The sequence below is a fragment of the Trachurus trachurus genome (assembly GCF_905171665.1).
Source record: "Trachurus trachurus genome assembly, chromosome: 16".
Taxonomy (NCBI): domain Eukaryota; kingdom Metazoa; phylum Chordata; class Actinopteri; order Carangiformes; family Carangidae; genus Trachurus; species Trachurus trachurus.
The window spans coordinates 7,662,079-7,675,938 of NC_139902.1; the positions used below are offsets into that span (position 1 = coordinate 7,662,079).

At 40.9% G+C, this 13,860-nt stretch overlaps 1 protein-coding gene across 1 annotated transcript in view; it reads right to left on the minus strand.

The window, feature by feature from the left end:
* The window catches only part of gabbr1a (gamma-aminobutyric acid (GABA) B receptor, 1a), a gene marked incomplete at both ends in the record, with an annotated part of 72,466 nt that overhangs the window by 54,414 nt on the left and 4,192 nt on the right, over positions 1 to 13,860 (minus strand). Inside the window, 2 exons of the mRNA XM_083990484.1 lie at positions 3,843 to 3,860; positions 5,504 to 5,689. Of these exons, the coding sequence (XP_083846610.1) occupies positions 3,843 to 3,860; positions 5,504 to 5,689 (204 nt within the window). The remainder of the gene's footprint in view (positions 1 to 3,842; positions 3,861 to 5,503; positions 5,690 to 13,860) is intronic.

The following is a 13,860-nucleotide window of genomic DNA, read 5'->3' on the forward strand; positions in this document are numbered from 1 at the left end:
ATTTAGGGACCAATTCAAATCAATGTAAAAAAAATAATAATAAAAAAAATCTGACAAAATATATTGTGTAAAATCAATCAGGCTGTTGCAATTCCCAAGACGCTGATGTTTTGTGGACGTAAGGTTTTTCCACAACGCTGACGGTACAAGTCATATGCTGTTTCTTTGTGCAGAGATCAGACCCCTGGCATTTAAAAATCCATCCTCTAGGATGCTGAAGTTTGCTTGTTGTACTAGATGTGCCAATGAAAACACCCGCAGCATTCCTACATTGTAGGGTCAGTGTTATTTATTGGAATGGCAATTTATTAGAGTATAAATGTTGGAGTACGCTAAAATACGGGCTGTAAGAGCACTAACTTAGATACAGTATCATCATTACATAATTTGTCCTGCAGCAGCACACTACTCACTACAACGTTTCCAATAGTCTGCAGCATCTCAGATATTAGAATAATACATCATGTCTGAATATAAGGGTGGAGGCAAGTCTGTTAAGAATAATAAGTTCATTGTTCAAATACTCTGCAACAAGGACAGAACCGTGGAGCAACACCGCATGTAAGTTTGGAGGGAAAATGAGATATCTGCTAAATCACTGCTATCTATTCGTATTTGTGAGATTCATTCTTTAATTCTCGGCTCAACGTTTTGTGGCAACACTGTGGCAGAGTCTTATTATACTCAGTAATACTTATATACAACAGTTTGTCTTACAAGTTTTGACCTTTTCTGTGCAGATGCACACATGACAAGCTATAAATCCCAGTGATACAAGCCAGCTTTTTTTTAAAGGATAAAGGTGGCAACGCGCAGTATATTTTTCTTATTTTCAACAAATCCCTTGAGTCGACACACAAGTCCAAATCCAACAATGGACTGATCCCACATCAAAGTGAACAGCTTATTCCTCTGTGCCACAGTCCACCATTGTTGTCAAAAAACTATTAAAAACACATCAGCGAGCCTTCATGCGCCTTGATTACAAGGAACATGGGCATTGTGGTTTATTTTGAGTCAATCCCACATCCACTGTCCTGCTGATGCAAACACACCCTCGTGCCCCAAAACCAAATTCATTCACCACTGAAAATAGTCCCTGTCAAATATAGTTTTTATTGTTTGAGCAATTTTCTACTAACTTCATTAAGTTACTTTATTTAAAGAATCTAACCTCATTATAGAAATAGGGCTGAAACATGATTACTTACTTATTTATTAATCGGCTGATTATTTATACAGTCAATAAAAACCTGTAATTGCACATTGACTTTGGCAGAGCGAAACACGATGTCTTCATGTCTTTGTTTTGTTCATCCAGAAAAATCCCCCCCCAAAAAATTCCTGAATTGTCTCTAACAGAGAAAATCAGGAAATACTGAATTTAACCAGACAAGAGTCAGGGAATATTTGGCTTTGTTGCTATATAATTCATAATTTAAAAAAACAAATTAAACAATTAATCAATTACCAAAATGGTTTTAGTGATTGAATAATAGATAATTTGACAGATCCTTTCAGCTGTAGTTAGGCAGTCATCAGGGAGCGCGCACACACACACACACACACACACAAACACACTCAAAAAGGCACTGGGTAACAATTATCTGCACAAAAGGACAAAAACATGCTTTAATGCCTGTTAGTAAATCTGACGTGTATAATGGCTGCAGAGTTTGGGTAGGAGCTGTTTGTCCTGGCTGTTTGCTAATTCGCCTGCACTCATTGTGATCCTATATGGCTTTATTTTACTGTACTTGGATGCAATCCTGCTGCATATATGTGCACACAGAAAGAAACACACACACACACACACACACACAGGGTAGAGCAGCAGACACAGACAGGAGCAGGGTATTAACCTTTCTCCCGCTGAGGAGGCAGTAAGTGGGTGGTGATGGCACATGGAGTGGAGAGAGAGAGGGAGCGGAGCCAGAAGGAGGTCAGTATTGAGACAGTAGATGGAAATTTCTATTTGCGGAAACAGTGTTCTCTGCTGCTTTGTTAATTATGTGTTTGTCAAGTCTGTCCGTGACATTTGGAAAGTTTTTTATCAGCAACTCATGGGATTACTTACATAAAACTATATATATGTACGTATATCGGTGTTACATGCGTGCACAGGCAAGTGTGAATGTGTGTATGTACAGGATGTGTATGTGTGAACAGGAGTGTTAGGCTTATGAAAGGCTAGCACAGGTTTATGCCTAATTCATTAGAGCTACCGTGCGCTGTGTTGTGAGCCTTCCAAGGATTGTAGCTAGTGTGTATGATTCAATATCTGGCCAATTCTGAATGTGGTGACATAACTGTGCAAGAGGCTGAGCCATCCTGCAACAGCAACAAATGTATTCATCATCTTTGCCAGGGATCAGATAAAATGGCTGTACTAGTGGACGTTTTGACCCTTTATTTTCCCAGGGAAGGTTGACTAAGCACATTAGTTGGTTTTCAGAAGTGACCTGCTGCAAACTCCTTTAGCTACGCTTTTTTTTCTCTCACTGTAACAGAAATGCGATGCTCTCTCAGCACTGCATGTAGGACTGGGGAAAGTGAACAGAATATTTCACACTTGATTATATTTATACCTGCTTGGTGACAAACCCACAGCTAGTCTTGTGCGCTCCCTTTTTTCCGCAATCCCTCTTAGCGTTCGAGGGCAGGAGCATAGCGAAAACGATTAGCAGCGAACTAATAAGAATATACATTTTTCATTAAAACTTTGGAATTGAAATTAACTAAAGACATGAGGGGGTTAGTCTGGATGAGCTGAATGGAAAATGCTACCTCGGTAATGATGCTAACGAGCAAATTAAATAGTCTTAATCTTCTCTGTCAGAGCTTTGATTCATAAATGGGAGGTTTCGCTCGATACTCAGGGGTAGAAAAATCCTGTTCCTCATGTAATGTCTGTTAATACACCGAGGGAAAAGCTGTCAGTCTATGAATCCTTTTTGAATATTAGACATGAAAACTAATTTCTTTAACTGAATTTACAGCTTGAAATCACATTTTATTTCTCACAGCAGATAAACCAATAAGTGGACAGATTGTTTCCTCTCCATCCAGGGAATCAGTTTTCCAGCTGGGGTGCCTATTTTCCTGTTAGGGTGCAACAACTTGTAGGTGCTTTAGGCCATGGTTGCACCCCCATATGGAGACACTTTCTCAAAGATCACTGCTGCCCTCCAGTGGTGACAGTACACATTGCAGCACAGCATTACACAGCCTTACTGGATGTGCAGCCGGATCTCACTGAAAGAAAGCTGTGTGGGCTCGGTGATGCAGTGGTTAGGACTTCTCAGCAAGAAGAGTCTGGGTGTGACTCCCCGGCCTGAGGCCTTTCTGAGTGGTTCCCTCCAGGTTCTCTGGCTTCCTCCCTCAGTCCAAATCCATGCATTGTTCTAAATTGCCTGTGGATGTGAATGTGAGTGTGTGTGCATTTTATGTCACTATATAGTCGGCCCTATGATAGGCTGCAGCCCCACTGCGACCTGCACTGAAAGTCAGTTTGGATATCAGGAACATTATACCACTATATAAACAGACAGTGTTTTTGGTCCTGGTGAAGAGTGAATAGAAAAGCTTGTTTGTCATGTGTGATTGAACTAGGTGAAGTCCACTCCACTCAATCATTTAAAAAAAGGAAGGAAGGAAGAAAGAAAGAAAGAAAGAAAGAAAGAAAGAAAGAAAGAAAGAAAGAAAGAAAGAAAGAAAGAAAGGAAAGTGACAGTAGCCTTGTTTGTTGTAGTTGCGGTGCTGGTATATTAACAAATAACAAATTTATCTGTTGGTATCTGTATCTTATGTTGTATAATATGAATGAAATGAAAAGGTCCTACCTGTGTAGTTTCTGTCATCTTTGGCAGGGAAATAAAAAAGAGGAGAAAAAACAGATGATTAAAAATATAATTGAGAAGAACAAAAAAACAATTTACTTGAGGCATTATTGGATTCTACTTCAGCATTTCAATACAGCGTTTATGAAAAATCAAGTCCCATTTTCTTTTTCTTCTACTTTATAATGCACTGTTGTTGCCTTGGATTTGATGAAGTAAAGCTCAAAATTCAAATGATTCCCCTCCACTAGGTGGCAGTGACACATCAGCTGAGTTCTTCTGAGAAATTTACAAACTGTAGGTTTATGCCAAACACCTGACAGGAGGTCCCCAACTGCGGTGGGTATTATGTAATCTCAAGATATTTTACAGCACAACATCGTAAGAATAGCAATATCATAATAATAGCAATAGCTTATTCAGTTACATGATGTAAAAACAAAAACCTTATAGTAAACAGAACCCATGTACAGTTTAAGAATTTACACATTTACTTGAACAAAAAAAAGCATTTAACGTCTATTATGAAACCAGTGACCTACTTTCAATCACCCAATCCAACCTGTACTGATAATTCCATCTTTCATCCCTTCTAATACCATGATTCCCATAGCAACTTTACTAGTTGCCATGCCAACTTATCTGATAACCAGCTGGCAATCTCATTTTTTTCAGTTGTTTGTTTCATTTACGTGATTTTCCTAAATCCTTGTTAGTTTGCACTAATTTGGACAAAACTTCTCAGACGGTAGATGTGCCAACAGTTGTAGCTGACAACTCCTGAGTGTCAATGACATCACAGTTATCCACTCAAGCTCTCATGTTACACTGACAACTTATCCTGTCTCCATCTTTATGTAGGCGACATCCATCACTCTTTTTACCTGCTTGAGCCAACAATACAGAGTGGCCTCTGTGGATTTCACTCTTGATTGGCTGGATCATTTATCGCCTAGCAACCGTGCCCAACCATTGGGAAAACAGGTGTTTGTAATTATGTGTCATCTTTAAAGCCTTATGTTCCCTTTAAGTGAGGTAGACTGTGAAACCTAGTGAGCCATGTGTATGTGAAGAAATACAACTGTTTACGTTTATTTGATTACAATGTACATTTCTGCCAAGAAAGAATCAGCTCGGCATCAGCAGTTACTTTCATTAACAATCTATCCGATCATTTTTCCAACATTTGTCCGAAAATAAGGGTAAAATGCTCATGAGAGGCCAATGTTAATTAAATTCATTGTTATATCTACTTATGCAAAGATATTTCATCTTTGTATTGTCACATATATGAGGCAAGGAAAGGATCAAATTCTAACATTTTAGAAGCTGGAACCACAGTTATTTTTTATGATTGAAAAATGTAAGCAATTTATCACCTATAAAGATAGGTGCAGATTCATTTTCAAATTATCTATTATCTGGAGTCATTTTAACTCTAAAAATGGAGTACCGTAATTCTAAAGATAAACTTTAATATTAAGTCTTTCTGTTCAGTATTTATTTGCAGAATAAAACCATTTGATAAATGATTTTCAACACACCATGAAGTAGCTATAATGAGTAAATGGAACCCCAACATGCAACATCATTATCCTAATATGACGGTAACTGGCAGCTTCATGTAAAATCTCATTTAGTCACATCATCCCTGAGACACTCACAGAGGCAGGTGGGTTTAGGTGCATCCCACTTGCCCAGCTTAGTGCAATGGCTGATGTTTCTGCCCTCCAGGATGAAGCCAGCATGGCAGCTGTAATGGAGCACTGTCCCTTCCACCGGTGGTCCGGGAGGCTTCACCGCCACCCGGCCGTTCTCCAGGGACGTCCACACTCTCGGGCACAGCAGCACTGGAGGGAAACAGACAAGAGTTATTGAAAGATAAATGTGTAGATAGAATGGCAGTGAACAGAGCACACATCTGTGAGATCCAGATTAAGATGAGAAGCTGTGTCTTTAACTTTATCAGAATCAAATTGAATGGGTTCTTCCCTGAACCCTGAACTCTGGGCCCTTTTCCTCCACCAAGTTTGTTGCAAATAAGTTTAGTCATGGCAAACACGCATGCATGGTTTAAGAAAATAACTTTGAATAATAGTTGAGGGGGATGTGCGTTGAAAGATAAAAAAATAACATTAGTTGTAGCTAACCTGAAGGAGCTATGTATGTACTGGGGGATAAAACGATCTCAGCTAAAGCTACAGTAAAGGGAAGAATTATAAAGTGAAAATTGGAAATCAGGGAGGAATTAAGTGGAAGTGGAGCCGATGGCAAATAAAGCGATGGTGAACGTGTGGAGCGGTTCATGAGACGAAGCCTCGCGCCGGAGACCTAGAGGAGTATTTTTAATTTGTGTTGGAGGCGGAGGGTTAGTGTCAAGTAGAGCAGCAGGTCAGTGTAGAGGAGACAGAGGCTCCAGCAGCGTAATCATCATGTCTGCTGCTGTGAGGAGCAGTGTGGAGTCAGAGCGACATGATCATGCGGCGGTCAGAAAGCGGAGGAGAAAATTCATACTGTGAAAACACAGTGAAAACTTGTATGTTGGTTCATCTACGGTGTGAAGAACAGGAACTAAGGCTCCTGTAGATGCAGTGTAATACAGTGTGTGTGTGTCAGCACCGCACAAACACACAGACACACACAGGCGTAACGTAAGAGCGGTGAAGTGAAACAATAACCTGCAGATCACCTGAGTTGACGTGAACTCCGCTTGTAGTTACTGTGAGTCAGAGTACTGTAAGAAGCTAAATTCATCAACAACCTGCTCAACCTACAGAAACGTGAACACATACAGACATGTAGGAGATATTTCACTATGATTACAGATGTAGATGTACTGTTGCTTCATCCCTCTGACTGCAGGTAGTAACTAATGCAGTCTAACTTATAGAGAGAGGCATGATCATCTTTACTTTGAGACTGTAGAGACTGAATGAGTTTCAGTGTACAGCCACAAAGCTGGAGTAGGGCAGGGGTTAGTGTGTGGCTGGCTATCTGGCAACCTCAAGTCTGGGTGCAAGGGGGAGTGGAAACAACGCGCTGCAATATTTTGAATTTGACTGCAACAACAGTTTTGGCCACAGTCTTACATACAGCTCCTTAAAGAAACTACAAAAAACTTTCATTCTATGTTGATTTTGGCGACCCCTGTGGACAAAAGCAGGTAGTGTTTTTCCAGAATGAAGACTGCATTTCCCATGAGCTCTAGCACTTGTTGTCGCAAAGACATTTATCTGGCTCGTGACTGCCATAAATCATTTCGCCCGGTTGATCGACCCGACCACTGCCCTGAGTTACACTATTAAGAAATAGCTTATTTTCCCACCGATGGCCTCATCTGCTGTTGAAGGTTAGGTCATACAGAGACATCAGCAGGAATGAGAGACTTTTGCATATCCGGTTAAAACTTCTTTGTTGTTGCTTTAAGAAAGGGATTGGTATTTTGGCAGTTTATGGCAGTGGAACAGACTGTAAATACAACATACAGTGAACATGTTAGAAATCAAATGTCTATCTACACATCCAACAGACATGGAGCCACATTAGCATTTATTTGGAGTCATTTTTCTGTCAACCTGTTGAATATTCACTCTCCTTTTCTCTCTATTTCTGTTGTCTACCAGCTACTGAGGGAAATTTCAGGCTTTTCAGCTGCCAAATGCTCCACTATGCTCACCAACTAGTACATTACTTGTTGGCCATTTGGTGCTGGACAGGTGGTGTGTAGTGGTGGTGATTTTTGTTGTTACTGTTGTTAAAAATTGTCAGCCTGCCGCAGCTAAAATCTGAGCTGATAAGAGCAGTAAGCAAAAAAATCAGAACAGTAAAGTTACAGCTGTTAAAACAAGACAACGATCTGAAAGATGCTTCAAACACTGTAGAGTTAAGGAGAATTAGATACTCAGGTGATTGTTTTGTGAGGCTGTCCCTTTTAGTTGCCGTTTAAATTATACACTGTCATTCGAGCAATAATTAAAGATACAATAAACATTTGTGAGCTTCAAAAAAAATCTCAATAGCCGGCTGAAAAGTGGTCAAATTCAAACCACTGAAAGCAGCACAGTGTGTTGCATTGCACCAAAAAGTTCACCCTATTCATCTTCTATAAAACGCCAGTGAATCGCTGTGCAGGGCATTATGGGATTCCAAGCAACAAATGGTCAGTAGCAATGTAAAAAGAAAAAAAAAAACAGAAAGGGAAAGGGAACAGGTTGAAAGTGACAGCAAATGAGGGATGAAATTTGTCCAACAGCTGTAGAGTATTTTGCAGAAAACAACATAAAAAGCAATGCAGTGTTGGAATAGGAAGTTATAGTGATTCCCCTCTGTGGAGGTGAACTGTAGGCTTACTCTCTGGGGTCTCTCTTTACTACATCCTCCGCCTCCAGATTACAGAGAGAAACAATAAACAATAGCTACTGAGTACAGCATCACAAAAATTTGAGGAGAAAGCGCACGTTGCATGTTAGAGTGACCAGATTTCTAAAATAAATGAATGGGTTTCTGGTTTGGCATCAAACTTAAATATTAGGGTATCTGTTTCTGTTTTCTGTTCTGATGAGTTTTCATTATGTAGTTCAGTAGCAGCAGTAGGATAATATGCCACACAGTCAGCTCTGTCTTCTGGTCAAAACAAGCAACATGTCACCCAAAACGCGGAGAAGACGTTTGATAATTAGCATATTAGCTGATTACATTTACTAAAACATTACCTGTTTCACTCATCCTCCTTCTTTTCTTTCTCCTCACCTTTCCACTTAATTTTTCACTCTCCTTACTGATCACGCCACACTGATCTGATCTGAGGTAGGATCTATCTATCTATAAGGACATATCATCATCAACATCTTATATGAAGATATTTATGTCAAATACCCACTGCAGTGTTTCCCCTAGAATTTTTTTCAGGCCTGGTGGTACCCACTGAAAAACCCTGAACAGAGGCATGTGGCATGTGCCCCCCTCTAAAGAATATGAAAGGAGGCCCACATTACTAGGTAACGAATCAGGTTAAACGTAGGGTTGGCTATCCTGGTTCTAGCAGGCCACATTTTGAAAGGTCAAAGGTCCCAGCCTTCCTCAGACTTCTCTCTGAAGCCACGCCTTCACCTTTCCGCGGACATAGGTGAAGACACCCAACGTGCATTGCCAGAGCTACACTGCCATCCACCAGACTGGAGTGTGCTTTTCTGCGGATGTAGGTGAAGACTCTGGTCGTGCAAGCAGGAGGAGGGAGAGGAGGAGAGAGACGGCAGCTTGATTGGGCATAGACAGAACAAGACATGAAGGCATCTGATTGGTTTTTCCTTTTCGGAGCGAAAAGCATGGATTGGTCAGAGTTTTTTCAGTCCTGCAGCTGCCACAGAGGTCTGATTACAAAACGTGTTTCTGAACAGGATAACCAGCCCTAACTTTAATTCGCGTTGCAGAACAGTGCCACAGAACCTCCCAAACGGAAATGATAATTGATTTCTTAATGAATGGATATGTCGCTTATTTTACTAATTTTCTTTTGGCCTGGCAGGGGCTGTCGTTGACCTGGCAGCCCCGCCTGTACAACTGTAGGGGAAACACTGCACTAACATTTATTTCTTTAGGTATTCTACGATGTTTATTTAGTTAGTTCTGTATTTCCACATTTCTTCCTCTGGATGTGGAAATAAACATCAATCAAACATTTGTAAGTTTTTTGTCAGTCATTGTGATTTCAGCCACATGCACATGCACACTGACTGACTGCTCCTGAATAATTACGTTTTCATAGATAGATTATCATGTGTCAGTATGACTAACTGCACAATATGTGATGTGGTCATATTTGTGGTTTGATTCCTGTCTTGACAGATATCACACCCTGGCAGCACCCCCTGGCACTCTATATCTGTGAAGAAATTATTTGAGTTTTGCTTTATCTCCTCCCTGCCTAGACTTTCATAATAAATAGCTAGTAGCCAATAATATAAAATACTTTGGCCGACAGATTCCCACTGCTTACCTCATTTTTCTCTTTAATGTTTAGAATAATAAATCCTCTATCGAGTTCTCCCTCTCCACCCTCTCTAAGTGATTAAGCCCTTATACCCCCCATTTACAGGTTGTAAAAGAAGTTTAAGCGTAACCACATTACCCATATTAAATCAAAACAGATTGTCTGCCCATAAGTAGGCTAGGCTCCTGTATGATTCTTCACTTCACCCATGAGTCTAGCCGTGGGTTATCACCTAGCTTGTGCTGATATTGTGGTTTCACTTGGCTCTTGTGTCTGAGTTACACTGCCGGTTTACACTACCTAGTGCTGTCAGCAGTAGGATGATATTCTATCGCACAGTCAGCTCTGGCCTCTGGTCAAAACAAGCAATATGTCACCAAAAAAGGGGCGGTGACATTCCGGTGTAGGCTAAGTTTAACCCATGGTCCAACCGACATCCATGGGTCCAACGCACCGTAACACCGAGTTAGACCCCCCCTCGAGAGATGAAGTCTGCTAACCGCTAGCTTCTCTGGTTAGCAACTTTAGCAGTGACCGCACCATAACAAACAGCGCAGTATACGGATCCACTGGCAACCGATCAAAAGGCCACTTACAGCCTCAAATAATGCTCAGAACAGCACCAAACATCATCAAACAGTACAACAACCAGGGTCCCAGCGCATAATACAAGGCATCAAACATGTGTTAGCTTAGCCTGGTTTCTATTGAAACGAGACGAAAACAACTCACCCACTCTCCTCCAGTTAGCTAAGTTATACGCTATGCAGCAACTTTCCGTGTCCAGCATAGAGTCCAGGCACTGACACACCGAGGCCGACTGGCACCGACAGGCAGTGACCACCACACTGACCACTTGATCCCCCCAGGTACAGGACACATATCCTCCACCAGCTCTCTCCCTCTGTCACTTTTAGCCTCCGTTTCCAGCACATAGCCTCCACCGCAGCTGCCCCTCTTTCACTTTTCTCCTCCATTTCCTTCAGCTTGTCTTCAGTAAACTCGGTCTCAAACTGATAGTGGCGCCCATCCCATTGAAATGAAACCAGTCGTTGTTGTTCTCAAACTCCATAAACTCAGCCGTGTTGTCCCTGCTGTGATGTCTGTCTCCTTCACTAAATTACAGACAGTCTCTTCCGGGCAACCAACGACGTCCTTATCGCGTGTGACGTTGCGTCTAATCTCGCGCTTGTTTACGTGATTCCCTCCGTTCATTTCCCTGTGGATACTCGACTTTTATAAACTGATAGGCAAGATACATAGGAGCTTTGGCTGCATTATATGGAGTAATACACACACATTCATCCTTGAGCTGCGGGACTCTACTTCACTCGGTAATCGCCTCCACGCCAGCTGACTACCTGTAACCATGGCTGTAACAAGCAGACATCACAGATAGGATATGGGGGAATCAAGTGGTCAGTCTGGTGGTCAATGCCTGTCGGTGGCCGCTGAAACCAGATGTTTGTGCTACCAGTCGGCCTCGGACGTGTTTTGTCAGTGCCTGGACTCTATGTTGGACACGGAAAGTTGCTGCAGCGTATAACTGGAGGAGAGTGGGTGAGTTGTTTTCGTCTCACCAGGCTAAGCTAACAGATGTTTGATGCCTTGTATTATGTGCTGGGACCCTACTGTTGATGACGTTTGGTGCTGTTGAGGCTATAAGTGAGTTAAAAATGTTTCACCTAATAAAGATTCTGAGGTTTGAATTAATTCATCCTGAGAGATTATTGCTGGCTCTTGAGCAGCTTTAGCCCACTTTTGAGAGAGGTTTTAGGTGTTGGGTAGACCTAGTAGAAATATCTGTAAATCTTTGTATTTGCAGACACAGTGCAGTACAAATTTAAAGAAAATCTGAAAATGTATAAAGCCCTAACTGCACAAAGAGCCATTTTGTGTTAATTACCTGTAAGAAATAAATTAGGCGTAAGCTTTGCCTTCTCAATTTGATTCCCTGACAAAATGCCCAAGCTCTTGAATTTAATTCTGTTTAGCTGCCGAGTTTGTTGAATCTTCCTTCCAGCATGTGAGCACATAATAAAACTCCAATCTGCACATTGCAGCTTGTGCTCTTACATAAGCCAGAGAAAACAAAAAAAAATCCTGCTTTAGAGAATACACTCATGGGAAAAATAAATTCCACTAATGTTAAATGGGAAGTGAAAGAACAAAAACAGAGATATACCAGGGATTTGATTGGATCAGTGGCCTTATTCTTAGTATTTGCAGAGGCACTGTAGACGTGATCTGTGTTGCAATAAGCCTACATGTTACAGTAACTGTAAAAAAAAAAAAAAAAAAAAAAAAAATACAAATATAAACCACACAGAGGCAATAAAGCAACTTAAATACTATAAAGATAAATGCACAATAGCATTAAGCACAAGGAAGCAGCACAAGACTGCTCCTTGACTTTTACCACAATCTAAATGTGAGATATCAGTGGCTATACCCAGAATGCATCTGGCCAAACTATCCTCCATGATAGGTTTACATAGCCTATGTATACTATTTACAGCCCTTCATGAGACATAGACATCTCTGAGAATACAGACAGACAGCAAAATAACAATGGGGTCATAGATCAGAATTCAACAGTATCTTTACATGCACTGGTAGGCGACTTTACAGTCACAAGAGTGACTGAATTTATTTGTGAACATTCAACCAAAATATCCCAAAATAATACAAGTTCAAAGGTAGCCACACTGAGCTACTAGGCTACCGTTCTCAAGGATGCTCTTGGATGACATAAGCCCTTTATTTCTAATTTCCCCTTTTCCCCATACATTGTAAACTCTTAACTTCCTGCATTTTTACTTTTTGGGTTCTATTGGCTTTATGCAGAGCTCCACTACTTCCTGATCTTAAGCCAGCTCCTTTATTTCCTGTCTTACATGGACAAACTGTGACTACTCAGACACCTGGATTAATCAGTTTGTCCAATAATGTAAGACAGGAAATAAAGGAGTTCTGTTGCACATGTAAACTCAGAGGTGAAGAGCCTGATATGACTTCATTGTTGTACTGAGACTGACCAGCCTGGCTTGTGTTAGCCATGACTTTGAGCACGTTAATGACTTTTTTTACTATCAACTTTTCTGTGCTTGAGTTTTATAGTGATTTCATTTTTAACTAGAGGACCAAAGAAGCTCATGTACTGTAGACCTTTGAGCTGAGATTATATTGTCAAACATACTGTGTTTCTACCAAGGTCAAGAATGAACACACATGTACCTATTCTACCCAAAGAGTTTTCTGGTCAGTCGCTAAGGTTCCTTTACGCCGCTGCTCCCATTCAAGTACAATAGTAAGTATCATTTGAAGTGTCAATCAAATAATTGAGAGTCACTGGGGCAACATAGTGATGAACCTAGAGGCAATTTTGTCTGAAGCTCCCATCAGCTTTTAAGATCGTTATGCTTCATCATCATCATTATCATCCTTTTCTTCATCATCATCATCATGTCTTTCACGTTGCAGCTTCACTGTTCACTCTCACCCATCTCAAAGCATCATTTTGGGACCAGCTGCTCTCAGCACCAGACACCAAAGTGGCTGGCACAGTGAGTGACTAGCTGGTGAACACACTGGAGCATTCAGCAGCTAAAGAGCTAGATATTTCCCTTGAGGGTTGGTTGAGACCAGAAACAGATTGATTATTCCCCCCCAGTGAACAGAAACACAAGAATGAATGGTAACTACAGCAAGTTCACCACCTCTACTTAAAAGGTTATGGGATGTCAGTATTGTTTTTTTTAGGTTGTTTCTGCTGCTCCCAACTGGACAGAAAATGAGTGCAGGGGATTAAAGTGACGGGAAGTCCTGTAGGAGAGCGGAACAATGAAAGGCTGCTTTGATTTCATGTGAGCTCCACTTAAGATGCCACTTTACTTTAATGTGGATTATTAGAACTGTAGAGAGTAAAAATAACTCAAACTCCAATCCTGAAAATAAAGTGAGAGTGAAGGTTGCAGAGTATTTCACAGTTTCCTCTGTGTGTAGTGTAAACAGGGAAGGCAGTAACATGCT